General features: G+C 38.6%; 1 protein-coding gene across 8 annotated transcripts in view; it reads left to right on the top strand.

Moving 5' to 3' along the window:
• MAP7 (microtubule associated protein 7) overlaps window positions 1-27,295 on the top strand; it is a 116,475-nt gene that overhangs the window by 79,877 nt on the left and 9,303 nt on the right. For 4 of the 8 annotated variants that reach the window (XM_027746601.2, XM_027746603.2, XM_027746597.2 and 1 more), the window contains exons 4-16: window positions 1,334-1,497; window positions 2,300-2,411; window positions 3,278-3,364; window positions 5,590-5,700; window positions 11,076-11,189; window positions 14,521-14,672; window positions 17,078-17,193; window positions 17,580-17,860; window positions 21,446-21,629; window positions 23,316-23,511; window positions 24,960-25,061; window positions 25,344-25,394; window positions 25,489-25,546. In XM_027746601.2, coding sequence (XP_027602402.1) covers window positions 1,334-1,497; window positions 2,300-2,411; window positions 3,278-3,364; window positions 5,590-5,700; window positions 11,076-11,189; window positions 14,521-14,672; window positions 17,078-17,193; window positions 17,580-17,860; window positions 21,446-21,629; window positions 23,316-23,511; window positions 24,960-25,061; window positions 25,344-25,394; window positions 25,489-25,546 — 1,728 coding nt within the window. The remainder of the gene's footprint in view (window positions 1-1,333; window positions 1,498-2,299; window positions 2,412-3,277; window positions 3,365-5,589; window positions 5,701-11,075; window positions 11,190-14,520; window positions 14,673-17,077; window positions 17,194-17,579; window positions 17,861-21,445; window positions 21,630-23,315; window positions 23,512-24,959; window positions 25,062-25,343; window positions 25,395-25,488; window positions 25,547-27,295) is intronic. The other 4 variants (XM_027746600.2, XM_027746598.2, XM_027746602.2 and 1 more) reach the window with 4 other exon arrangements.

The following is a 27,295-nucleotide window of genomic DNA, read 5'->3' on the forward strand; positions in this document are numbered from 1 at the left end:
TGAAATTGAGTATGCAAATACATAAGGTTTAAAGTGGAATCCAAGTTATTTATTGAGTGGGATCATCCCATGAGTGAGGTGGGATTTATTTAAGTAGGCAAGAAGGTGCAAAAGAGCAATATGGTAATGATGAGTCCTAGCATTATAAGAAGTGATTGCAATGTCTGCTCGGGACATGTAAAAGCATTTGGGTGTTTTGGCTTTGGTAGTGGTTGTGTCAAACAGCACAAATCTCTCTTCTAATTGAAGGCTGAAGTTGTTCTAGGGTAGGTGATTTTAAAAATAGGCTCTTTTTTCTTTCTTTTTCTTTTTTCCTCAGATTTAATTTAAAAAATCCCAAAACTCTCTCAGAGAACTTCCTTACACTGCTGGTCTTGGAAATTGAAAAGCTTTTTGACACTGTTGTCATGGTTCCATGTTTCTGCTGCATTAAGGTTTTATAATGTGGTTCTCAGTGATACTTGTGATCATCATGTGCACTCCCACCTATCAGTTCACAAAGATCCAGAAGTATCAAATGGCTGGGATTTTAGAAAAACCAAGTAACACATTTTTTTAGAACAAATAAATTTTTGGGACCCAAAGATTTCAAGACAGCAATGGGGAGAGATCCCGAGCATCGTATGTTATTTGTTTCCTGTGGACTGAAGTTTGAGGCCATGTTCCAGATAATACCTTCATGAAAATTCAGACCCTGATAGGGAGGAAAATTTGTCTTATTTAGTGCGTCATGATTTGTCTAGATTAGCTCTTCTGAAACATGTTCAGAGCTGTGCAGCAGTGGAGTTATGTGAGAAATTAAAGTTCACCTTTAGACTGGCTTTTTTGGTGGGTAAGTTCTTTCCTTCTGTTGGTACAGATAACAGTCTGGATGCCAGAATTGTCATCTCAGCCACTTCTATCATAAGGAATCTGTGTTTATCAGTAAAGGTGAAAGTGGCTATAGTTTTATCTTTCTTTTTATTTTTTTCTTTTTTTCAGTAAAATATTACAGAGCATTATCGTGCCTTGTACAACAGAAGTTTGTTCACATAAACCTGACCTTAGTATTTAGGCATTTTAAATTACAAGAAATCCTTTTTTCAGAAACTATATACTCAATAATTTAACTGTTGGTAATTCACAATACATAAGTTGAGATTAAATGAAATGGATGTGTGGCCATTTTTATACATTAGGAGAGATTAGGAAATTATGTATGTTTGAAGAAAATTAGTTCAAAAGTTTTTTCACTCATTCAAAAGTTTTTCTATTTAGCTTGGTTATTCAAAATGTGTTTAAGAGTGCATTGCATATAGCATGCCAATCCTTTTATTTCTGATTTTTCTCACAGCTGCAAGAGAATCCATCTGGTTAGAAAGAGAAGAGAGAGCCCGGCAACATTATGAAAAACATCTAGAGGAACGCAGAAAGAAGCTGGAAGAGCAGAGACTGAAGGAAGAGAGAAGACGAGCTGCCGTAGAGGAAAAGCGAAGGCAGAGAATAGAAGAAGATAAGGTGAGAATAAATGTCATGAAAACACTTTTCAACTTGCTTTTACTATAAGATACAGTACTATCAAACTTTTTCTGTAGGAGTTGATATAAAGAATGCAACATGAGCCATGGCTAGTATGACAGAGTGTGCAAAAGGATTTTAAGTCTTACTTGCACAAGTCCTGCGTCCTGCTTCTTTAAGTGCCTGTTATGAGTCAAATGCAGTGAAGTTGTGCATACCTGGATTAGTGTATGGAACTGCACACACACAGAAAAACACGAATTGGGATAGGTTTGTATGGTTACGTGTTAATTCCTAGCCATTCAGTACAACAGTAGCTGCATATTAATTGCCCTAACAAAACCTTTTAAAAAGTGAGTGGGTAATGAAATATGCTCTTGGCTGAATTGTCTCAATTAATCTGGGAACTATGTGCAGTGTGATCCTGTGAAAGTCAGCTCATCCTTATGAGTTTTTTTGTTTCTTCTCTCTCCCACTATTCTAGTATTTAATAGGTGGGAAGTAGCACTAGGGTGTGTTTGTGTAGTGGCTGCCATAACAGGGCCACTGTTTTTTCTCTGTAGTTCTGCAGCTCTCAAACAGATATTACCTTTTCAAAAATTCACTTAATTTTCAGATTCTAACTTATTTATGGATTAATTGCTGCTTAATCCTGTTCTAATGTGTATCTTAGTAGGCAGGACATAAGCTTAAACAATGCCTGCTTGGTTCTGTCTGTGGGGATGGAGGGTAGCAGTGTTTGATGAGAAGATGAAGTGTAAAACCCAGTAGTATCCAAATATATTATCCTGTTGTACTTAAGGAACGACATGAAGCTGTTGTACGTCGCACAATGGAGAGAAGCCAGAAGCCAAAACAAAAGCAAAACAGATGGTCCTGGGGAGGAGCACTACATAACCGCATTAATAACCCAGGTAAAGAGGGAGGCTTGGTTTGCTAGCCAGTTTCCTTCCCCTGCCAATTAACTGAAACTTATTTTGCTTCTGTTAAAAATGAAGAATGGTTCTGTGTATGTTGTTTTAAATTGTTTGCTCTTGATCTTATTATTGCTAAAAATGGCATGTTTCTGACATTCTTGTGTAGCAGAAAGATAACAAGGAGAAATCTGAAGAAAAGTTAAAGGTTGTTTCAGGAGTTGACTAATTATGTAACTATCTTGCTACAGCTTCTTGCTTCTGCTGCTTTGCTGTTTGTGTGTGTATATGTGGGTGTGCTTGTGCTGTGTCAATCTTGTGATATGAGCTACTGTGGCAAATGCTAGCTGTATGCCTCAAAAAATAGATCTGGTGGAAATGACCAAATACTGAGATTCAAATAGACACAAGGAAGAAAAGTTGTTCTCTGTAATAAGCTATCTGTGCCTTGTACAAATATTTTGGGAGATAGAAGTCTGAAAATTAAGTTTAAGTGAATTTTAGCTATATTTGGCTTTTTTTCCCCAATTATCTTCTCTAACTTAATCTGCCAATCATTAATGTGTATATGCCTTGTTAAATATGAATCAAACCCCCATAAAGAGAACTTTTCCTTTATTTACCACCAGAAAGTGGTACTTAAAGTTCTTTTCTTCCTATTCTAATTTCAGTGTGTCCAGCCTTTCATCAGGGAAGAAAAAAAAGAGTTGAGAAAAGAATGCTAATGCTCTGAAATCTTTATCATGTATAAGTTCAATAAACAGTTATTTTTCATAATAGGTTACTTTTTTGCTTAACTCTGTATAACTTATTTGATTTTTATTTTATTTTCTGTGAAAAATCATTGTCTTGCATTCTGTCCCTAGGTTATTTTTTTGAATCATCATTCACCTTTCTCGATTTAGCAGGCCTGGAGCACCACTTCAGATCTCAGGGTGGTGCTAGAAAACCTGGTACATAATGCTGTGGTTTTTTATTCCTTTACCCTTAGCTAGTTCCCAGGAAATGAGATCATCAGTAACTAAACCACCTTCATGTAGTTGCAATGCATGTTTAACATCATACTGATAGATTAGAACTGTTGTTAGCACCAGATTTTTTCATTACTATTTTTTTTTCTGGAGAGTTACTACTGGCTGACTCTAAAGATTTGGCACAATTCACTGAAATGAAGCATAATATTCTGTCTACTGGAATTTAAGGAGACCCAATTTGAATATTTTGTTATTTTCTAAAACCCTTTTGGCATACTGCATACGCACAGGATTTACAATTATTTTGCACATGAACACAGACACATAACCAGCTGCATTGGCTGTTATGTTGCTCATGGGTATTTTAATTTTTTTTTTGCCTTTTTTTTTTTTAGAACAAAGCAGCAATTTTCTAGGCAATGGATTGCATTTGGCCTATTCTATATTTATAGGATTCATACTGCCAACACTTATATGCAAATCCTCATGCTGAATGGCATTCATTTAAATGTGGTTCATTGACACGAGAAAGGTCGGCATGCCAAATAACAGAGGTGATTTTTAAATTCAGATGCCAAATGCAGAAACTTTATGGCTGTACTGATATACTATACAGTTTCTCGGGGATAAATTAAATATGAGATCAAAATCCCCATCCCATTCCCAGAAATATTGTTCTGTTCTCAGGAAGCCTGAGCATCCTGTCTCCAGTAATGACTGACTCACACAGAACATTCTCCAATATACCCTATAGATCAACGTGGGATAAGCGTGCCAGCCTACAGAGGTCTTGTTCTTAGTTTTGACATCTACATTTCTCCTTTAAAAACCCATTTCTGAGTTTTATTTCCCTTCCAGTACCCAGTCTGCCAGTTTTATACCCTCACTAAGTCATTCTAACATTAGACACAGTTAGCAAATAATCACATGGGGTAGGGGAGAATCTTTCTTCGGCCCAGCCAGTTATGGTGAGTCCTGTATAGGTCATAGATCTGGGGAGAGTTAAGGTATTTTTCATATACTGTATTTCTGTGAAAATTTGTTTGTATACAGTGTGTACACTCCAATCCACTAGGTCAGAACAGGTAAATACAATGTTGATGTACTTGTCATAAATAAACAATGGCAAATAGTATTTCAGCAACATCATCCTTAATTTTGTCAGTGCCCTGAATTTGTATCTTCTTCCAAAAAAGTATGCAGACATATTTTTGCACACACAGAATATGAATCAGCAGAGCAGTTAAACATATGCTTAAGCCTCATTGCATTTCAGAATGGTTGAATGCTTTGCTGAGGGTCAGTACGTGCTAAAATGTAAGCAAAAGCAGAATTGACTCTCACAGCATGTTCTGAATGTCAGATTTCCAAATGGAAATTTGCAATGGAGAATGTGTAGTTGAAGTATGTAGCTTTTTTTTTCTCTGAAAGAGAAAGGACATAGCTGACCTGTTCAGCTCATTCCTCCCTTTTTGCTATTGCTAGCAACCTTCCTGTGACACACATACTCGCAAAGTGTGTGCAATCTCTATTCTTGAAATAACCATCACCCCCTCAATAGGGTGCAGATGCTGACTGCAGCAGTTGTGCAGGCAAACGATGTGATACTGATCTAAAGTGTAGAGAAAATAAAAGCAAATTATAAAGCTTTAGTATTACATATGCCATGTATGTGCATTACAAGTGCCTTCCACAGAGACTGATTTTCTGTAATCTGTTAAACTAAGTGCTGTTTTGGATTAACGCACTACAACTTCATTTTCAGCAGGTTTAAAATGGCTCTGTGGTGGGCAGTTTAGCACTTATATGTAACTGGGATTTTTAACTCCCTTTCAAATGTCACCTTTTATTGAGGTGCTGAAGTTTTTTTTAATGAATAACTGAGTTTCCAAGCACCTTGGTCGTTCCCTGAAGCTTTCTATTGTAAGTCATGAGCAAACTTTTTCTGAGAATATTGAAAATCTTTAGATTGCAACCCATTGAATGATAATGAACAAAACATTTTACACATTTGAAGCTTAAATTGTTTTGTGCCCAGTCTTTGAGTCGCCTATGCAATGTCTTCTGAGAAATCCATTCTATTCTGAAAGTTCTTGTGGTAGAGCAGGAGTGACCTAGTCCTGTTTTCCTCCTCCCACTAGCGAGCTAGGAACTTGCACTATTGCATGTGGGCTGTCAATTAGCATTATCTCCATTTGTTTTAGATCGAGACAGGCGATCTGTTTCAACAATGAACCTTTCGAAACATGTTGATCCAGTCATTAACAAGCGGCTCTCCTCCTCATCTGCAACATTACTAAATTCTCCAGACAGAGGTACAGTTTCAAAGAAAAAAACTTAAAAGAGCAGCAAGAAAGAATGTTCTATACTGATGTATTACTTTGCACATAAAACAAGCTTCTGAAGTCATTTTCTGTACTTCATCTAAGTGGTAGTGGAAAGACTTCAAATGTGACAAGTAAATGGTTGAACATTTTTTCCTGTGAGAACAAATAATTCTTTTTTAAAACAAGAGAACTTACCTAAACAATCCTGCTTTAGCAAATTATAAAAGCAGTGCTTCTGTCAGGTTTTTAGTAAATGAGGTACAACTACTAAAGAATGCATCACTCCATAGTGCATGCAATCATGTGTGACCTTTTATTTACATTAGACCATTTTGTCATTGTTTTGTTTTCCTTTCTTTTTTGGTAGGAGTTCTTGAATATCTAAGAAGCATGAAGCTTTCAAGCAGTTACTTTATTAAAATTTCTGGTTATTTTATTACCATTTTTTTTATTTTTATCGAAGAATTGTGGGTGTTCTTCATATTGTCTGTTTATTGACTTTTTGTGTCCAGTTACTTTTCAGAGATTGCTTCATTTCAGTGTACATTTTTGGTGTTTACAAGTGTGCAAAAATGGTAAACCATCAAGCTTTTAAAAATTAACATAACTGAATTGCTGCCTCTGTTCTGAGGATTTACAAGATTGAGCTTAAAAGTTTTATAAAAGAATCTCTCTTGTGTAACTCGTGCAAAGAGCCTTACAGAAAAGTACTTGGTAAGGACTTTTTTGTCCTCTACTGAGAATGAGTTCTGTCCCATTTCAATCCAGAAAAATGCACGTTTTAAAAGCAAATTTTTAAAATGGAGTTTTGGTTGTGTTGCAAAACTGTTTGGTCGATGTCATTATTTGTGTGTCTTAACTAAGGGCTAAGTGCATGCTTGGACGTGTGTATCTGGGTGATTTGGTGAGACTTGTTCTTCCTAGTGGGCTGACCTAGTTGTACATTCTGGTAACTTGTGAAAAATACAGCATTACGTTAGGGAATCATTTATTCCAAGTACATTAGGAAATAATTTATTCCAAAACACCAATAATTTCTTGATCTAAATATTGAAATCCAGTCAGTTTAAACTTTATTAGCTTTTCAGGTGTGTATATTTTTTCCAGATGGTTGCTGGTCTTTGCCAGGGGATGCTTTTTTGATGAAGGGTCTTCGTGATATGAGCAGGCGAACAGCCGCAGGCATTAAGTATGAAGGATAGTCTCTTATGGATTGTAACCCATTCCGTTATAGTTTCTGCCACTCATTTCAGGAGAAGTTAAACTGAATACTGCGCAGTCTAGCAGTGGGGAAAGAGAAGGAGTATGGAAGTGACGGCCATATGTCAAAATGTCGAGGCATTCTTTGCTTGGCATTTTCATTAAAACAGCACAGAACTCTTCAGGAGCCTCTTGTGACTTTCACAGACTCCAAGACAGAAAGTAAATTCAAATGCTATAAATGCTCTTCCTTGTGCAAAGTCAGATACCTAAATCTAGTTGAGCCAGTGCCACTGGTCTCTCCAGTGACTTCAACTTCTTAAGGCAAGTGCTTAAAGGAAGGTCTAACTGTCTGCTCACCATTTCACCTTCCAGAGGGCACCCAATCACGCTTTGTTGGTAATACATACCCCTACCTGCAAAACAGCAATCTAGAGATGAGGATGATAAGCTTACCTACTAAGTGGCTTATAGCTGCCAACCAGAACTTGTCATCTGTTAAGCAGCACCTTTTTATCATTTGAAGGACATTATTATTTTTTTGGCGCATCGAAAGACAAAAGTTTTCATTAACTAATTGCCTTTTCAAGTATAGGATTGCTGTATAGCTCTTTATCACAGTTGTACAGTTGGGCAGCTAGAACGGGCTTCTCATTATGCTATTGAGTTGTTGTAGTTAGTGAGTAGTTGAAACTGTGACAAAACATGAATGCACACATTCAAGTGGAGAAAACTGTTATTGACCAATACATTTTGGTAATCGTGCTCTTTAAGGAGAGCTTAGCGAGAGGATAAGACTTCAGATGAGATAGGAGTTACACACTTTTAGTTTTGCAAAACTTACACCATACTTGATTCCCTCCCCGCAGTGATTTTTCTTTCAAGCAGATGGTCTCAATCACTGTATCACATTTTTCTGCAACCTTTATAGAAGACATTCAAGGACTCCAGTATTGTTTCCTGTTGAAAGAGCAGTTTTCTCCCATTTACTCCTCGTGGTATTTGTGTCTCTGTATAAGCCAACACTGTATTTATCAATGAGAGTCTCCTTTGTGGTGCTCATCAGCAGGCCTGTTAAATCCCTGCCTCCCATCTGTTCCTGCAACTAATCAGATGCTGCTGTTTGCTTACTTGCAATTTATTCTGCTGCTGCTAAGACAATTTTCCAATATTCAGGTTGTATAGCCCAAAGACAAATACAGGTGATTGTAATCAATTCATTTTTGCCAGCTCCCTGTGACTTTGTGTGTTTTCTAGTTACAAATTAGGTTATAAAGATCTTTAATCTGTTAAAAATAACCTGCATGTGGCTGGGGGTGGAGGTACTTGCTCGTACCAGCAACCCTATCACCAATGTGCTTCCTGTGTGGAAACAAGGAGCAATAAAGGCTGAGAGAGTTGGGGTTGTTCAGCCTGGAGAAGAGAAGGCTCCAGGGAGACTTTATAGCAGCCTTCCAGTACCCAAAAGGGGAGCTGGAGAGGGACTTTTTACAAGGGCATGTAGTGATAGAACCAAGGGTAATGGCTTCAAAATGAAAGAGACTAAGTTTGGATTAGATATTAGGAAGAAAATCTTCACTTTAAGGGTGATGAGACAGGTGGAACAGGTTGCCCAGAGAAGCTGTGGATGCCCTGTCACTGGAAGTGTTCAAGACCAGGCCGGATGGGACTTTGAGCAACTTGGTCTAGTGGAAGGTGTCCCTCCCCGTGGCAGGGAGGTTGGAACTAGATGATCCTTAAGGTCCCTTGCAACCCAAACCATTCTATAATTCTAGGAAACAGCCCTAAGAGTGATAGCTTAACACAGCATCAGAACAAAAAATACTGCTTCCCCTTGTCTGTCAGATGATTTGAAAGACTAAATCTGCCACAAAGCCAAGGTATATCTAAATGAACTCTAAGCTAAACCCATTACAGAGATTCAGGGAAACTTCACTCCGAGGTCCTGGCTAAAAGTAGTTTGACATCTCTGAGCCAGGCTTATATAGAGAAGAAAGTTTTTGTTGGTCTCTCTTAGCTCACTGTTGTGCATATCAGCCAGCTTGCTCCCAAACACTGCCTCAAAGTGCTTTGGTTGGATGCTGTGGACACATGATTGCTTCCAGTAGGTGATGTGGATATAAACTCCCCTGTGTTAGGGGCAAAGAGAATTAAACCATATTCAGCTTTAGGGCAAGGGATATGAGATAGGTGAGACATGGCAATTTAGTGTTTTAATTCATCAGTCTTTTAGCTGTGTCCCCTTGAGACTACTTCATCACTGGGGCCTCCTATGTAAGATAAGGCCTAGGGCTGGCCCACAGGGCCATATTTACATTTACTTATCAGCTGTTTGCAGCTGTACAGATGAACTCCAAGAAATGGATGGTATACATAGCACTGATGTACTAGCCTAAAATTTCAGAGATTGCTTCCTGGAGTTGTATGGTCTTTGTTAAACTATAATAGAAGAGTTTCTCCAGACTCATCCATACTCATACATGTGAGCCTCACCTAGTAAAGACCACAAAAAAAGAATCTGTTGTCTTGCAACAGTAGCTTTAAACAGTGATCATACTGAGCATGGTGCCTGGAGATGAAAGGAAGCAAAGACATTACCATTATTGCATCCAGTTTAATGGTAGTTCTGTGATTTTTTTCTTCATTGTTAAATTACAAGCTTAATGATAATGTGTGTGCTGTAATGGAGGTCTCTGTAGGGTATTTTGTGTGTCTATATGATATGTACCATTGGAGAATGGAACCATTAATCACAAAAAGCTCTGGCAGTAGTACATTGTGTAAAAGGACAGTTATGCAGAGAGCCTGCTGTGTTTGAGAGTCCTATATTTCTATAGTAATGCCCCTTATTGAGTTAGCAGAATTTAGGGAGTGATTTGAGAAGTGCAAAACAGCACTGAGGGCAGATTAAGCAGTTATATTTTCATAGGATGAGATTGAGATCAGCCCCTCCTTTCATGGTGCTCAGCATGGAGTAGATTAAAGACAGATTCAGAGTTTATGGCTATTAAAAGTGATGGATGTCTACCTTTAAAAATGCAAATTAATGTCAAGTTTATTACAGCCAGTCACTTCAATGACTTTTAGAGACTGAGCCTCATAAATTCAAGCTGCAAACACCAAACTAAGCCCAAAGAGTCATGAGATGTAAGAAGACCTGATTTCATGATTATTGCAATATTGAAAGCTTACCGTAATGGACTGCTTTGGGAACTAGTTGAATATTTTGGTTTGTGATGCCCGTTATAATACAATTTGTTGCATTGGAGTATCAAGGAAATATTTAATTCAATACAGAAAATAATTTGTAGGGCTCATTTGGTTACTGCTTCACCATGATAAACGATTACGTAGTATTTAAGTAAAATAAGTAAAGAAACATTACAAGACAAAAGGAATATATTGACAAGCTAAATTTGCATTATGCAATACTGGGAAAAGCAAAGCAAGGGAGTGATTACAGCGAGGTCAACATGTAGTGTGTTTTCACAAAAGACTAACAATGCATAAAGTTGACTCTTGTTTACTGTTCTACATGGAAAGTGGTCATTGGCAGGATATTTTGACAGAGAATTAATGATCGAATGTATTTACTGTATTCTGTGGCTTCACGTATTACTGAGACAACTGTAGCTGATGAGTTTTGTATCTGCAGTTGAGGTGTGCTGTCCTTTTGCAATGCTTTGATAAAACTTCTGACACAGTTCTCTGTATAGTAGTAAGCAACTTTTGTTTTTTCTAGCTAGGCTGGCAGACTTTGGAAGGTGTTTTACTGTAACTAGAAGACTTGTATGTAGAAAGAGTTTGGGACGTAAACATCTCTGAAATCTATATTTGGGAGTCTGCGTATTAGTTGTTCCTAATATGGAATGTGATGTATGTGCAAAATATCAGTATTAATTTGATAACAAGTTGCCATAATGCCACAGGCAGTAGCAAAAATTAAATGGTCAGATATATGTGTTTCTATAGGAATTCTTCTGCTGAAATGGTGTAATAATAAAATGCAAACCACTGAACTATTGTATGCTTTTGATCTCTGAAGGACAGTTTTAAGATTTTGGTGGTATGCAGTAGTGAGGAAATAGTACTAATACTGCTGCAGCATGTAATTATTTGTGAAGTGTTTGATCTAACATCTTGCTTGTATGGTGCACGTTCAGCTCGCCGTCTTCAGCTCAGTCCATGGGAGAGCAGCATTGTTAGCAGGCTCCTGACGCCCACTCACTCATTCCTGGCCCGAAGTAAAAGCACAGCTGCATTGTCTGGAGATGCAGGTAATCCTTTAAGAACAGAGGCTTCATGTCTCAGACACTTTTTTTCAGCTTCCCTGACAGATGTTGTAAAGTCATTGATCTAATTATGAGTGTGTGGTGACATCCCAGAATGAGGTTGAATGTCGACAATTAGTTTGCATGAAAGCTTGTTTATACAGTTGTTTGCTATGCCTCTTTCTCTTCCCCCCTCTTTCTTAATTTCTTTTGCCTCTTCATCAGTGCAATAAATGAACACAGAACATGCAGGGCAACAACATCACACCGTCCATGGCTGTTTAAGGAAATGCACACAATCTTGTAAACAGCTGATTCAGCACATCCACTGCTAAGGCTACGAGCTGCTTGCTGCAAAGGAGTTTCACCCCCTACCAGGGCACTTCCCACAGGGACCAAGTTAGACTTGTATAAAGACAGGCCCTGGTTACTGTGCATTTAATACATGTGAACTTAAATGTGCAGGTTTAGTCAGGTTATAATAATTGTAAAGTTCTCTGCCAACCCCAGAACAGCTCCCTGATGTACTCACTGAGGGGAAAATTAACGCGCAGAAATGTGATGATATTGCTGGGTGGTAGCTGAAAGCCCAGGCAAAACTGTATTCCAGGGACAACTGGGCCACAGTTGCTTATCACGTATTTTAGACAGGTGACTGCTGCCTCTTCTTTTATCATAGGGTGTTTTATAATCATCCACTGGGGACTTTACCATTACAAGAATATATTGCTGGACATGCTGAATGTGTATGTCTAGGCAGGTCTTTCTTGTCTGATGTGGACAGGATTTTGATTCTAATTAAAGAACATAGAAGGTAAGAAGGAATAGAGATCTACTAAGATTACTTTTAAAGAAGCTTTCACTTAAGAACTCTTATAACTAATTAGGCTGCAGTACATTTCCACAGGGGTAGTGCTGTAGGAGCAAAAATGTGGATGATATTCTGCAAATAGGGGAATTAACAAGTGCAGAATTCCTCTTCACTCTTCACAAATAATACCTTGTAAAATTAATATTTAATGTCATCTACCAAGGAGGATATTGGAAATTCAGCCCTTCATTAGGGAATAGTTGAGAAGTTAGTGTCTTAATTTTGTAAGTGGTTATTTTACTAGAGCAAGTGTGAAGCTTTTCATGACTGCTGATGTTTATTCTGCACAATAAGCTCTAAACTGAGTGGAATATTGAGAAAGACTACAAATATCAGGAAAGACTGGTTTGTCAGTCTAAGGCAATTCCCTGAAATACCTTCCCTGTGCTAACTGGAACTGTACCACCCAGAAGAATAATCCATCTGCTCATTGTTTTCCAGATATTATTGCAGGTCTTATCCTGCAGCCCCTTCATGCAGGATGCTTCCTGGAGGTTAATGATCAGGTGATAACAATGGCTCACAGCTGTGCTCTGAGCACTCCACTCATCCCAGCCTGCCATTATTCTCTAGAAAATTACCCTGCCCTTTGGCTGTAAAGATAAATTACAATGCAAAAAATCCAAACTGGATTAAATATGGATTCACGTCCTTAAATTTTAAGTGAGCTATTAGGGACATCCAACAAAAGAGCACGTCTGGATCTTTTTTTTAAATAAATCCTCCCAGACCAAAATATTTTTTAAATAGCTCTCATAAAGCTCCTCTGAATAAATGTAATCCTGTTAGTATATGAATCACTGGGAGTACTTCCTAAAACATTGTTTGGCAACATCGCAAATGAAAATGAACTGCTTGTCTTTTAATACTTGCAAATGTCATCCATGGTGGTAGCTTCAGATAATCGGCATGGAGAAAGGGAATTGAATCACAGAGAGGAACCTCATGAATTAGAACCTCTGTAAAACTTAATATTATGCCACTGCCTCCGATTTGCTTTAGATAACCTCAACCAAAACAAAAACACAAACAAAAATGCCTGGTTTTTTGTTTCTTGCTTGTTTTAAAGTCAGTCATAATACCTTATTAAACATAAATCCCTATGAAGTATAAGGCAGGCATGGGTGCCATTGCTGTAACACTTACATGAGACCCTCTTTATTCTTAATGTTAATCTCTTGGTGCAGGAGAATTTGCAGCATTAGTGCTGTTAATTCTATGAGCTCTTCCTGTAACAGCAGCTGTACTGTTGTAAGACTGGAAGAATTAACTGTATGTGGAACTGCCTTCTTTTAAGTGGGCTGAGAGGGATCCACAGGCAAGAAATATTGGTTTGTTTTTACCACAGAAACTGAGGATGTAAATTTCTGTTACTTGGAAAAACAAAAAGAGTAGGGAAGATATACAATAGTCCCTATTTTTTCTTCAAGTAACATGCTGGATAATAGTTATGCTAAAACTCTATTAAATGACTAGGAGAGACTAACAGGAGCACACAAATAAAACTCTGCAGTAATAACATAGTTTTTCCCAACCTTCTCCTTTGGTTAAATCAAGAGAAAGTCCCAGAACACTTTGCTGCAAGAAGTTCCCCATGATATGTTTTGAAGTGTTTCAATTCTCTTTGAAGATATACTCAAAATACAATATATCTGACACCTACTATTGTCAGGTGATCTTTTGGTCATAGTCTTTTTCCTTGCGGAACCAACAAAAACTGCCATCCTGGTTACTCAAATACTAATTTCCAAGTTGATTTGTTGTTGTCAGCCTGCTTTTTTTAATGCATAAAATAGCTTGCTGTTGAGAATGTATTTGAGTCAGTTCTTATTCTCGCATTATCAAGAAATATGATGGGCTAAAATATTCCTAAAAAGAAGGATTTTTAAAAACACATCACTTGCTAAAAATCGTAGGCAGCAATTTCATTGATTTCCTAGGTGAAACTATTTTGTATTGTTAATGTGTTTTAATCTTTGTGTGGATGTCTCCTTTAATTTTTCTTCACTTCCAATGCAATTAATAGGCATTCTGATTTTAGTTTGATTGTTTTCTATTCTGAATGTAATTGAAACTCATTTCAATGCATCTACTAAGCTAATCAGTTAGACCAGCCATTATTTCCACTGCTTTTTCAGAACCATCAGTTGTATAAAAACTTTACAGGAAAACATCATTACTGTCTACTACTCAGTATTGCGGCATACTTCTTAATTTTTTTAAGGAAATTATTAGTTTACAAATGGAAAAATACATGAGCACTTACTGAAATTGTATCATTACTGCATGTGTGGCCAAGCTAATATATCAAATGATGGTTCTGACTTAAGAATTAGTCATGTATTAATATCTTCTCTCTTTTCTGTCTTTCTCTGTTGTTTCTGTTCCTGCTGGCTTTCCTCTGTCATTCTCCAATGCAACTCTGTTATTAAAACTAATAAATAACAAAACCAACCAACACCGTAGTTATCCCCGTTTGTCCCCGTTCAGCATCTTGCAGCCCCATCAGTCCTCTGTCCTACAAGGTCATGAACTGTAGGAATTCAGGAGACCGAGCAAAGCTTTACGCTTCTACTGATGCCGTTGGACGTAGGAGAACAACAACGCACCTTGCAGGGGTAAGTCTGCCATGAGCTTAGTGTCTCATGCCATGACCACCTCATTGCATCGCTTGTAGCACTGAAACAGCTGCAGGGATATTACTCCCCTCAGCACTGTTCCCATCCCCTCCAGTTTGTATCATAGTTGGCTGGATTTTAACTGAAACATGTTATGTGGTGACACGGCCTGATTATGCACCAAAGAATCCATGTGGGAAAACACCAATGTTTTCTAAACACCCATGTTTGCAGAGCAGATGCCTTAGCTTCTCATGAGGCGCAGAGGCAGTCACAGTGAGTGTGCCCTGTACTCAAGTGGATTCTTTGCTGCGTTTTTAAGGCCCAAGTTTGTTTTGCAGCTTTTCCCTCAGTGGGGAACCTATTTTTCCCAGCAACCTGGTTTCACAAAGCCTGCAGAATTTCCTGTCTTCTGAGGCCTCTAAAAAATTCATCTGAGCCTCTAGAATAAAGAAGGGGGAATGCATGCACTCACACGTGCATACACAAGCACACAGAGCACTATCCCTTCATCTGTACTTCTTAGGAGACCAGACTAGTAAACTTTTCCTCACTGAGAAGGAAGAGGTTGGTTCAGGAGCATGGTTTGTAAGCAAGGCTTTCCACAGGTCACCTCTTCATTCTGAATGATTTTGTAGCCGTACTGTGACTGATCTGAGCTTTTCAGGAAAATCATAACAGTGTGATGCAGGCGGAACAAATTCATGTTGACTGTGCTCCATGCCAAAGGGATGCAGTCAGATCCAGTTCAGATATCATTCACCGAACCTGAGCAGTTATATTTTTCCTTGTACTCTATAACCTGAATTTGTTCAGAATGTGAGAAGAGTGGAAGTCATTTCTGCAAATGATTGTGTAAGAGGTCCTTGCGTTTTAGTTCAGCCTGATGGGCAAAAGGTCAAGAGACAGTGCTGCTGTTGACATCCTTGTTGGAAGCAGTGTTAATCAAAGTGGCATGAATCATAGCCAGTACTTAGTCTTTCAGGCAGATGGTAGTATACTGAAGTTCAGATCAGGCATAGCATTGGGATGTATCTGTAGAGAAATTTCATTGCATGTGCACAGTGCATTGCAATCTCGAGGGCTATTGGTTTAATGCCTCTTCCTCTTGAGTCTCTCTCATTGCAAGTGGTTTGGGTTTTGACTTTTTTTTTTCCTGAATTAGAAAGAAGAGAGGTTGTTACTTTTTAATGGAGGAGATGATGTAAAAATGTTAATATAAAATGAGTGAGTTAAGAGCTGTTTTCAGTAGCCTGTATGGTGTGGAGAATCTTTTATTCTTCTGTGAAATTCTGTAGGAATTCAGCTTTTTACTTTATTGATATTAAGAAAAATTTTCTGATGGTCTGCTTTCAGTACTAATAAAGTAGATCCAATAGAGAGTTCTTGCTAGCAAGCCAACATTCTTTTTCACTGTAATGCATTTATTCTGGTTGTGTAGGCTTTGATAACTCAGCGCATCATGTGCTCATTAAGTTGTTTTCAGCCTTTCTTTTCCAGTGTTAACCTGGTTTTCAGTTCAGGGGACGAGCATTGCAGAGTTCTCAGCTAGTGAGGCTCTAGAGTATCATGATACACCTTCTGCAGGGGTTGTGTTTAAGCCCCAGCTGAGGTGGCGAGTAGCAACCTCTGCATCATATTGGTTGAGTGGCAGCTGAGCGTACTCTCCAGTATTCCCATTCTTCAACTCCCAGAGTCTGAGCTCATTATTTCAGAACCATAATTTTTTTCATTTATACCTAAATAGGGTAAGTACATAAATGCCTAAGTTCTGATATATTCCTTCTTCTGTTATTACAGACCAGAGCTGTAACAGAAATGTTTCTCAACTTAGGATTTTATTTTTTAAAAATAAAGAAGGAAAAAGGAAATCACTACCATGTGATTAGTACCATGTACTAATGGTGAAATCATCCAAGAAAAAAAGAATAGGATAACTCTTGTACCACATTTGAGATCTTTGAGGACATCTGTGGCATTCACATGTGAGCATGAACACAAAAACTTGTGCTATATGGGAAGACTGTGACTAACTATGAGCTGAGGGCAGAGGCTCGTTTTGCTCTTTCTTCCAAGAAAATCCTGGATATATGGGAAGTAGTGGAAGGTGCTCTGTGACAATCATCAAAGATGTAAAAGTAAGCCTCTGCAAATTAGCCCATTACATCTTGGGACAGTAGAGAACGATTAAGAAAGATTCTTGCTGTCAACTGTGTATTTACTACAAAGTTGGTGTCAGGTTACAGGACCTATATTAATGAACTTGTTAAACAAGCTGTAGAAACTACTAACTCAGCACTGCTTTTCATCAGCCCCCAACTCCTCATTCTTAACTGAGCTTGCTTTGCTTTCTTTAGCTGTGTGAACTCTGGCTTGACTTTGTCTTTTTGTTTGCTGAGCTATAGACTGACAGAAAAGAAAAGGAGAGAGACTATTTGTCATCCAGCTTCTCAGCCAACTTTAAAGGAGGTCATTTTACTTCCAACCCCAAAGCTAGATCACCAGCTCCCTCTCCAGTTTGGTAAGTCAAGTACACGCTTAGCTGGAGATGTGCTATAGGCAGCTCTGATTGTTCTATTAATTAAATGTGAAACAGTGCAAACTTATTTGGTTATGTAGATGTTTTCTCTCTGCAAAAAAGAAAGACAGTCCTACTTTAAAAAAAATATTACTGCTTCTCTGAGGAAGGGGAAGTGGGGAGGAAAACGTGATTTCTTCCCTCCTGGCTGGGCTCAGTGCTCACAGATATGGGGAGCTGCAAAGAGAGGCATTTTGCATGAAACTAAATCAGTTGTGCCTGCAGTCCTGCTTGATAGAGAAACAGAGAGATGGTTTTATTTTTAGCTACTGTGGTTGTAGAAATGATATGTAGGTGGAAACCAACATTGTCACTCTTTGATTACACAGGCGTGCATCAAAATCCTTGCCTTTTTTGCCTGGCACACCCAAGCAGATTACTTCCCCACCTGGTTCCTCCAAAATTTCCTCTGCTCAGACACGTCCTCCTTCTCCTGGCAACATCCGGCCAGTCAAAAAAGAGGTCAAGCCAGAGGGTGAGAAGAAAAGACCAGAAAAAGAGGCTGGAAAGGCCAATGAGGAGAGGACAGAAGAAAGTAAAGGAACTTCAGCAGGTGCTGGAGAATCTTCAAGTCAGGAACAGCTCACTGTCCAGGCAGAGCCCACTCAAGGTAAGGAGAGATCTTCCTTTAAGTTAAGGAATATGTTAGAGTCTCTTATGTTCTTCACTCCCTTTCTCTGCAATGATGTAGCTTTCAGTAGTTTTCTGTCAAATGTTAATTTAAATTATTCAGAACACTCCTGCACACGTATGTTATGAGGAAATTGTAAACAGGTTGAAGCCCTCCTGCTTCTAAGTCAAAACAACATGCAGAGGTACTTCACACAATGTGGCTTCACAGGCCTCTTTCTGCCCTTTTGGACTGGAATTTTGTCCCCTATATCATAACACAGCTTCTTTACAAACAGTTGAAGTAGAATAATAATGATCTGAATACTAATGGTACAGGAATCCACCACATAAGGTAGTGTGAGCAGTGAGAATGTCCAGCTCTGCTGGACACTCAGTACAGTTATGCTGCTAACACTGTTAACTTATCTGTAGTATTGCAAGAGGATCATATCATGGGAGAGATTAGCACAATAAAGTGGAATGCAAAGAACCAAGGAGAGGAGTAAAGAGGAATAGGCAGAATTTTTCAGGGAAAGCAAACAAACAAAAAAACCAAAAGCCCACACGAAACCCCACGACCCCTGAAAAGCAACAGGGAAGAAAAGGATGTACACAAAAAATAAAATAATGATCATAAAGTATAGAAAGGGCAAAAGATAAATTTGAGAATGAAAAAATGTAGGTTTGTTGTGGTAGACATTTCAGTCCGTTGTAAATATGGCATAAGCTGTTTTTCGCAGATGGGATAGAAAGTCCATTGTGACCACCGGGATACACAAGTTGGGTTACTTAGGATTTTGAACTTAAAATTTGTAGAATCCCCTGTGATTGTCCTTCAGACAACAGTTTTAAGCATTAGTAATCCTGCATTTAATTGTAAGAAGTGTAGTTGGGTCTTGTTCCGTGAGACAACCTCATGTGAATGAGAACATTTCTTATTTTCTAATAAGTTCTGTTACAGTAGTTCCTGTCTGATACCCAGGTCCTAGCACACAAGGTGGAACCCCACAAAAAGCTAGAAATTTACAACAATAAATGAATATATCTGTTGGCTGTGGGCAGGTAAAGGAGGATATAATTGCCAGGTTAGCATGGGTTTTTACTGCTCTTCTGATAATCTTTTGCCTGCTTCCTTTTAAGGAGAAAATTTCCTTTTAAAATTATTTCAGGGATGCCACTGGGATAACTTTGCAAGTTATAGTTCCCCAGTACAAGGTGCAGACGAGAGAAACATCATCATGCTTGTTTGACAGTTTAGTTCAGGAGGAAGAGGCTTCACTTCTTTGCAGAGTCAGTCAGTATTTGAATTTGTGATGAAGTCTCTTAGTATTGAAACAGGTTATGCGTGATAAAGGTATTCAAAAGTGAAGTAGTCTGTATTCACAGCAAAGAATACAAAAAAAGAATACGAAGTAGAGACGAGTGAAAGAAAAGGATACAGTCAAAGTGGCGAGCAGCACTTCAAATTGAATGTCTTTTCCCAAAGCCAGAGGAGGCGGTGGTTGGAACCAAAGACATAGACATCAGGAAAAGCATTTTACATGTGAGGTTAGAGGACAGGCTTTGTGCTGCAGATGGAGGCCCCAGCTGCTAAAACTTAGTCACTGGTCGCATTCAAGAATCTAGAGATGTGCAAGTACGGCATTTGGAGCTTAGAGGAATGTTGCTGATTCTCCTGGGACTGTGTTGCAAGTGAATATAGCTCATTTCTTACAGTTAATAGCACTGGCCTTTAACTGGTCTGGCTCAGCTACCTGCTGGAGGAGCCAGGAGGTCAGCAGGTAGCGATTGCCAGCGAAGTTGTTCAGGCTTTTGCAGGCAAATCTCACACAACTTTACTAACACCAATGAAGTTTTAAAGGTCTTTTGGGTGTTACCTTTTCTGAAAGCAGGGCAGGTGTGCATTAAACAAGCTACTTGTTATGCTGTCAACTTCAGCGCCTGCAGCAAGAAATGAGCTCCAAGCAGCACAAAGCTGTGCTCCCTTCAAAGAGATGGCCCTGCCTTGGCCCATGTTAGTAAATTAAAAAGAGCTGAGATGTAGGAAGTCTGTCATTTATACTGTTTAACAATTACAAAGGCTCTCTGGTATGTTTCTGATCCAGGCTGTAATTGCAACCTCTCATTTTCTTACCTTCTGTCCCCAAGGCTACTAAGAGCATGGCTCTAAAGGTCTCTCATGATTTAGTGTGATCAAATTACTTGCCTTTTTATATTTGAACATCCTAGACTTTTCTGAGTTCCCAGCTACATCTTGGAGGTTAGCTGAGGTCCAGCCTGTTCTGTGGGGTTGGACTGAATACCTGTTTTGGTAATGAGAGAATAGTGCTCTATTGCTCTAGTGCTAAACTGTGCCAGCTCACCTCAGGGGTAGAGAACAGGCCCTGGCACTCTTTAAATTACTGATGTACTAATTTAAAATTTAAGTTACACTTGAATTCAAGGTGAAAGCCCTAAAGCAGTTTTAGAAAGACCTGTGTAGTTTTTAGTTGATAACAGAGCAGAGAGGTCAGCAGATGTGAATTCAGCACAGAAAGCAGCTGAATTTATGTTTGTATACATGACAAGGTATGGGGGGGGGATCAGGGAGGAAACCCCTCTTTGGAAGTTGTTAATGAGGTGAGGAAACTCCTGTCACATCCCAGTGGGTGGTTAGATATGTAGATTTAAAACCATCTCCTAGCTGTTCCTTATGACTTACTTTACATGCATATTCCTAGGATCAGAATCTGATTCCATTGACAGTTCAAAGTCTTCCCTATCCATGCTTGTCTGCATTAGCAGATGTGATTAACATGGGAATGCTTCCTCCAGATAGCTTATGTGTTGGTAATGGTCCCTAGTGCCTAGAGAAAAGGTGTGGTTGAGGCACTCTTTACCTGAGCTAGAGAATGCCAGGCAAACTTACAGAAATGTGAACTAATCTTTTACTTGAGAAAAACCTGTAACATCATCTCTTCCAAGTGGACAAAGCTGGCCCTGAATAAAGAATTGAAATGAAGGCACTATTAAGATTTGAACACAAGCCATAGTTCACCAATAGTAGCAAAATTCATTAAGATGCTGTGCTCTGATCCCATGAGTTGCCTCAGGTTGAAGCAGCTGCAAAATTGATGATAACTGGTGCCCTACCCTTAGTCCAGATCACCAAGTCACCCCAAGTGACTGGCCTGTTACCAAAAAGTCTAGCTCTGCTCTTTCGATGTAGATTCTCAGACAGAAGAAAATACAATTTCACAATGTTTCATTTCTGCTCTCCAGATAGAACTGGGCAAACTTAGGAAATGTGATGGTAGGGACTTGCTGAGTCAGTACAACTCCTGTTGAGCACTTGTCAACATTTGTTCTGACAGAAAAGTTGACTTACCTTTTCAACTGCAGCTGCTTTCACATATCCTGCAAAAGCAAACTTCCCTTAAGGTATATGAACCTCTAGCACCTAGAAATGGCTTCCTTCTCTGGATCATTTATAAAACTACATAAGCTTGAAAATATTTTGAAAATACTTTCTGTTCCTTTCAAGAGAGTAACGTCTTGGCTACTGGGTCTGTACATACTAGTTTTTTCCCCCCATCTGTTTCAGCAGCCAGCCCATCCCTACCTCCTGCTCCACCAGCTCTTGCTCCACCCCCAGCACCCCCAAAGACCTCTGCAGGTACAACTGACCCTGAAGAAGCAACCAGGCTGCTGACTGAGAAGAGGCGCCTTGCCCGTGAGCAGCGGGAACGGGAGGAGCAAGAAAGGAGAGAGAGAGAAGAGCTTGAAAGGTAATTCTAGACCTCTCCAGTGGAGAAGATACATTTTTAGCAGCTTCCTGTATATATTCTGCTGTTATATTGTTTCCTCAGAGTTTAACAAAGCTGTACTTATTTTTTCCAGCTAGAGAACTCTGTACAGCTGTTTCCAACTTTGTGATTGGCGCAATCTCTCTTACTTTAAATTGTAAGGTCTGTACCACAGGTAGTGTTTTAGGTGTCCAACCATTGTGACTTAAACCTCTCTGTTTTCTCAGTTAAAGACACCCCCGCACCAGTTTTGGAGGGTAATTGTTGCATCTCACTTTCTACTAGCAAATGAGTAACCCATCTGGATACTTACAACTGTGGCTACAGCACAAGTTGAGTGCTTTTTTAGAGGGATGCCATGCCTCTGGAATTTGTTGGGCTTCTTGAACAACTTTGCTAATAGGAACAAGGCTGAGCAGTTAAAATAGGCTGGCTTTCCAATAGGCTCACAATACTGACCCTCTCAAAAAGAGTTTTAAAGAAAAAAGCTGCTGTGGCATAAGAGTAACATGGTGAATAAATACTAAGACTGAAAGATCAAAAATAAAAATTAAAGAATAATCAACTTTCACAGTGAAAGGAGTTTCCAGTGTCTGTGCAGCGCCTTCATAAACGAATTTGAAAGGACTTGAGGCCAGTGAGATAATGCTGTTGTGAGTTAATATTGTGAATCTTCAGTGAGATAAGGCAGTTGTGAAGAGGTTCTGACATACCTTCTATCGCTGAGATACAAAATGGAAGCTGAATTGCTGTACTGGTAAGAATAAAGGAATGTGTATAGGAAATAATCCTAACTTAACTCCTGTGTTGGTGACCTGTGGGCAAATTATTCTGAGGGAAGAGATCTTGTTTGGACTTCAGTGTATGAAAATATCAGGTGAGTCATGGTCAAAAAAGTAAATGAACTGTTACAAGGTACTAGAAAATGAGAATAAAATGAAAATGTCATCCTGAACTATTCAATATTAATCTACATTTTGAATGTGAGTTTTATATTTTTTTGAGATAGTAAAATCAGTAAAACTAGGAAAATAAGTGCAGACATCAAGGAAGGTCACAAGTGCAAAACAGCTCCCATGTGAAAATCTACCGAACAGGTGAGGATTCTTCAGCTGGGAAGACCATCTACCCTCTACTTCTGAGCGGGGATACGATAGGCTAAAAAGTCTTAAATAATTAGAGTAACATCAAAAGCGAAGGGGAAAAGTTACTCCCATAATACAAGGATGAAAAGCCATTAGGTTGTATTAGGACATAACCAAAAATCAGAAGAATTAGATACTTCTTTTAAATTAAGGAACCATTGCCATGAGATAAGATGGGTGCCAAAAATACGTACTGTTTAAAAATATGATTATATGAAACTGCGAAAAGAAGTGTTATGCAAAATGTATTAGTCAATGATACTATTTCTGACTCAGAATGTATGCGAGTCATAGATTGGCACACATGTGCTGGAGAAGTATTGGTATTGCCTTGCAGAGCTTTTTATATTCCATAGCGTTTCATGTTTGGCCTATGCAGGAAGGAGAACAGACAACTTAGGAATGAGACAGCAGTACCTCCTATATCCAGTTGTTTTGTAGGGTTGGATTAGGAATCTGGTGGTTTGGGTTTCCCCCCTCCTTTTATTACTTTTTTTTTCTTATGCTTATTTAATGATTTCAGACAAAAGAAGGAGGAGCTGTCACAGAGGATAGCTGAAGAAAGAGCTCGCCGAGAAGAGGAAGAAGCTCGCAGACAAGAAGCAGAAAAAAAAAGGAAGGATGCAGAGGAGGAGCGGGAAAGGGAAGAACGACTGCGCCGCCAGGCAGAAGAGAGAGAACAGAAGGAGAAAGAAGAGATGGAGCGCATTCAGAAACAAGTATGCTCCCCTCTTGGAATTTCTATGCCAGTCTGATTGGCATAGAATTGGATGAAGCAGCACTTCTTACACGCCACCTAGATTAGAGCAATATCTAAAATTTAAATGCCATCTATAAAGTGAATAGTGTCCAGGCAGCGTTCATTCCATAGCGTAGTTCAAAGGGTAAAGATATTTCTACAGTGTTAGGGAGTTGAGTTTTGGTTTGTTTTTTTCCGCTCCCCTTAGATTGTATTTAGAACAAATCCTTTCCTATTCCTGATTCATTATGAAAAAAAATCAATAGAGTTGTATTGGGGAATTTTGATGAATGGTCTTACACCAGAGAATTCTTTGTCCTAGCACTTACAGAAAGTCTATATGCAAAGAGTTCACTGTTTTGGAGACATAGTACTGCTGAGTTCTAATCCTTTGCCAAATATTGCTTTTGTGTGGGGCTAGTGGGAAGAGGTAGGTTTTGATAACTTCAGTAAAACCAAGCAGAACCTTTACCTGGTACAGTCCTGAAATCAGAGCAGCTACTCAAAAGACGTAAAAAAGAGTAAATAAACTAAAAATAAGTTTTTCGAGTGCTTTCATTTTTGAATGGGCATAATGTTGGTTTCCTGACTTTAGGAGAGGCTGCGTTAAGCATTCTAGATAGGATTCTTCTCTTCTTGCATGTGCTCTTACTTCTTGTGTGTGCTTTGTTGCTCCAACATCTAGCACTTAAATTTGCCTCATAGACACAAGATTTTCTCCTGGTATATAAATGTATGCTTACGATAATAAATGTTTAAATGATTGTGTTAGTGAATATGGCTTAGAAACTGCATTCTTCTCTTTCAGAAGATGTGTGCTACTTTCTTTGAAATATTAACTTGAGGTTTAGCTCAGTTTAGCACTCAGAGATAGTGCACGGCCAAGACTTTTTTGGATATTATAGCTGTAACAAATGATCCGTTGTAGTAGTTCTATCGTACAACACTGTCACTGTCAGGGAGCAAAGTATTCCAGACAAGTTTTGCATTTCATTAAAAAACAGAAATGGAAAGTTTGTGCTTGTCCTTGGTCTTGTTAAAGAATTACTCTGTTGGCCAAACGAAACATTCTACTACTTTTGTTTTACTCTCAAAAACCACTCAAAACATCAGTCTCTTTAATGCTTTCCTGGCTGCTGTTTTAATGCTGAAGGCTAGGAAATTTATTTCTTATTTGTCATCTGGTGTGCTATAGAACAGGCACAGAACCAAATATGATGTCTTTTGTTTAGTTACATTCTCTTGATGCTATGCAAAACATGGAGATTGATCAAGAAATGTGCAATTCAGTCTGAAAAGATTTTTGGTGGCTTGTAAACCCCAAAAGTGTCTTTTCAGGGTCTTGTAGATATGCATAGTTAAGCAGACAGTGTAAGACTGTCCTTAAATAGTAAATTATTCCTTCTTTTTCTTTTACCATCAACGTAGAAAGAAGAGGAAGCTCGCCTACGGGAAGAGGCAGAGCGGATTCGATTAGAACGTGAAAAGCATTTCCAAAGAGAAGAGCAAGAGCGCTTGGAAAGGAAGAAGGTAACTCAGTACATGCAGAGAAACTGTAATTGGTTTTGCCTTAGCAGTCTGCTTCCATCTCAGTAATAGGAAGTTATCCATGATATAAATGTGCTCTCAGAAAGGCTGCAGTCCTCATTGGCTTGATGTGACAGTGAAGGGATTATTGCCAGCAGTAATAAATAATTCAGCTTTTTGCAATAAACAGATACAGCTGATAAATGACAAGCAGTTATGTTTTGGGAGAGATATATTCAAATAATGCCAGCAAACCTTATTTTACCCCTTTACGTTTCATTGTAGAGGCTTGAAGAGATCATGAAGAGAACTCGTCGTGTAGAAGCTGTAGATAAGGTCAGTGCTGCTACTTAACATGTAAATATTGAATATGTTTCATGTCTTTTCCCTAGTGCCATTTTTAACTTACGAAACTGTGCTTCCTTTGTAGAAACCCAATGACCAGCAAAATGGACATATATCAAAGACAAATATTACTGGAGAAGCAGGTATTGTGCTTAACTCTGCCTTGAGCACAACAGGTGAATAAGCACAATGACTTGAGATACAGTTCTGAAACTTGACACACTAATTGCAGTAAAGAAAACCATGAGAGTAGTTAGTAGACATTATTTATTTAGCCTTTCTGTATGGGTAGTTAGCCATTACTAAATGAGTCCAGTGTTTTAGCAACTTTGTCACATTGGTGTTTAACAAGAGGAAGTGGCTTAATGAGTTTAATTATTTATAAAGTGAAAAGAAACAAATTATTTTGTGATTTGATCGCAAAAGAAACGGATTCTACAGTTTCTTTTTTAATATTATTTCAGATGTGGTTGTTGCAGATTTACTCCATTTTCTTAAAAGATTATGTCATCAAAACAAACTGTTAATTATTCTAAACATCTCTCTGTGACTTCTTTCTTTCATACTCGCTGCCTTATTCCTTTGGTCTTTATTTCTTTTTTGGACAAAATTGAACTACTAGAAACACTTAGTCTCTTTGTCATACCCGCGCTCTTAATCTTTTCTTCTCTTCCATTCCCTCTGTCTTTTTATGTCGTTTTAGGTAAACTTCTATATGAGACTTTAATACTTAAAATAAAGGAAGAAAAATAAAACGTAGCTTATATCCAGCAATCACCAAGTGTTAATTAGCACTATTGAAAGATACTGAAGTCAAGCTATGAAATAGTTTACCCTATTGTAGCATAACATATTAAATGACTTTTATCTTTTTCTCCTTTGCATTTGAGCTGAGTAACAGGGAAGGCAGCAGTGCTGGCTGATGGATGACTTTTGTGTTGATGTTTAAAATGAACTCTATAGTTAGCACTGTCAGGAAACATTTTGATGCAGATGACGTGTTTAGAAGTTTTTTGTTTGCATATTATCTTGGTGAAAAAAGTCTGTGAGCAACTGATACAGAACACATCTGGGATGCCATCTTTGTCTGTGGGCACTGTTGAATTATAGTTTAAATAATTCCTATAAATGGCTCTATAAGCTTTGGCTAGTGCTTTGCCTCTAGAGATAGAAGACAAGTAGTCAGTTTCCTAAGGCAGAGGGAGACTTTGGATCTTGATTTCCCCAGGCCCAAGGGAAGGCTGGAATCCTTGAATGACTGAATAAAACCAAAACTGCCCTCACCCTCAGGGCTGCTCTCCTGTTTGGCTTTGCGTTATCTAGATATGACAGTGAGTTAAACATATGGATTAATGGACGTATTCTGGCCACCTGAGTTTCCATATTGCACTCTAACAGACCTCTGTTTGGGTAATGGAGATAAATGTGTCCAAGCCTGTGAATACTGAATTGTCTTTGCAATTACTGTAACAGATGCTTGCATGGTGCAGTTGCTTCCTTTTACTGACCTATATGTGGATTAGTGTGACTGTAAAAACAGTACAGAAGGCTGTAGTTGTACTTTAAAAGAAAACAGAAAGGCAGGCCAGTAACATCTATCACATGATCTCAGCATGAGGGACAAGGATAGGCTAATTTTATGTTGCTCTCTGCAATGTTTTATAGTAGTGATTTGGTACTTGTTGAAAGAAGTATCCTTCCCAATGAAGATTTTTTCCCTCTTGATTTCCTTCTGGGTTACTGAAACCAAGAAATACCAGTGTATGGAATTGGTGATGTCCCAGTGTTCTCCTATTCCATTCTCTGTTGCTACTTAGAAAGCACTAGCATAGTATTCTATCAGATACCAGCCTATTTTGACAACTGGCTTATGTGTTGGAATTATTCATATC

This window comes from Pipra filicauda, unplaced genomic scaffold (genome assembly GCF_003945595.2).
Source record: "Pipra filicauda isolate LSUMZ 115617 unplaced genomic scaffold, ASM394559v2 scaffold23_size5868930_pilon, whole genome shotgun sequence".
Taxonomy (NCBI): domain Eukaryota; kingdom Metazoa; phylum Chordata; class Aves; order Passeriformes; family Pipridae; genus Pipra; species Pipra filicauda.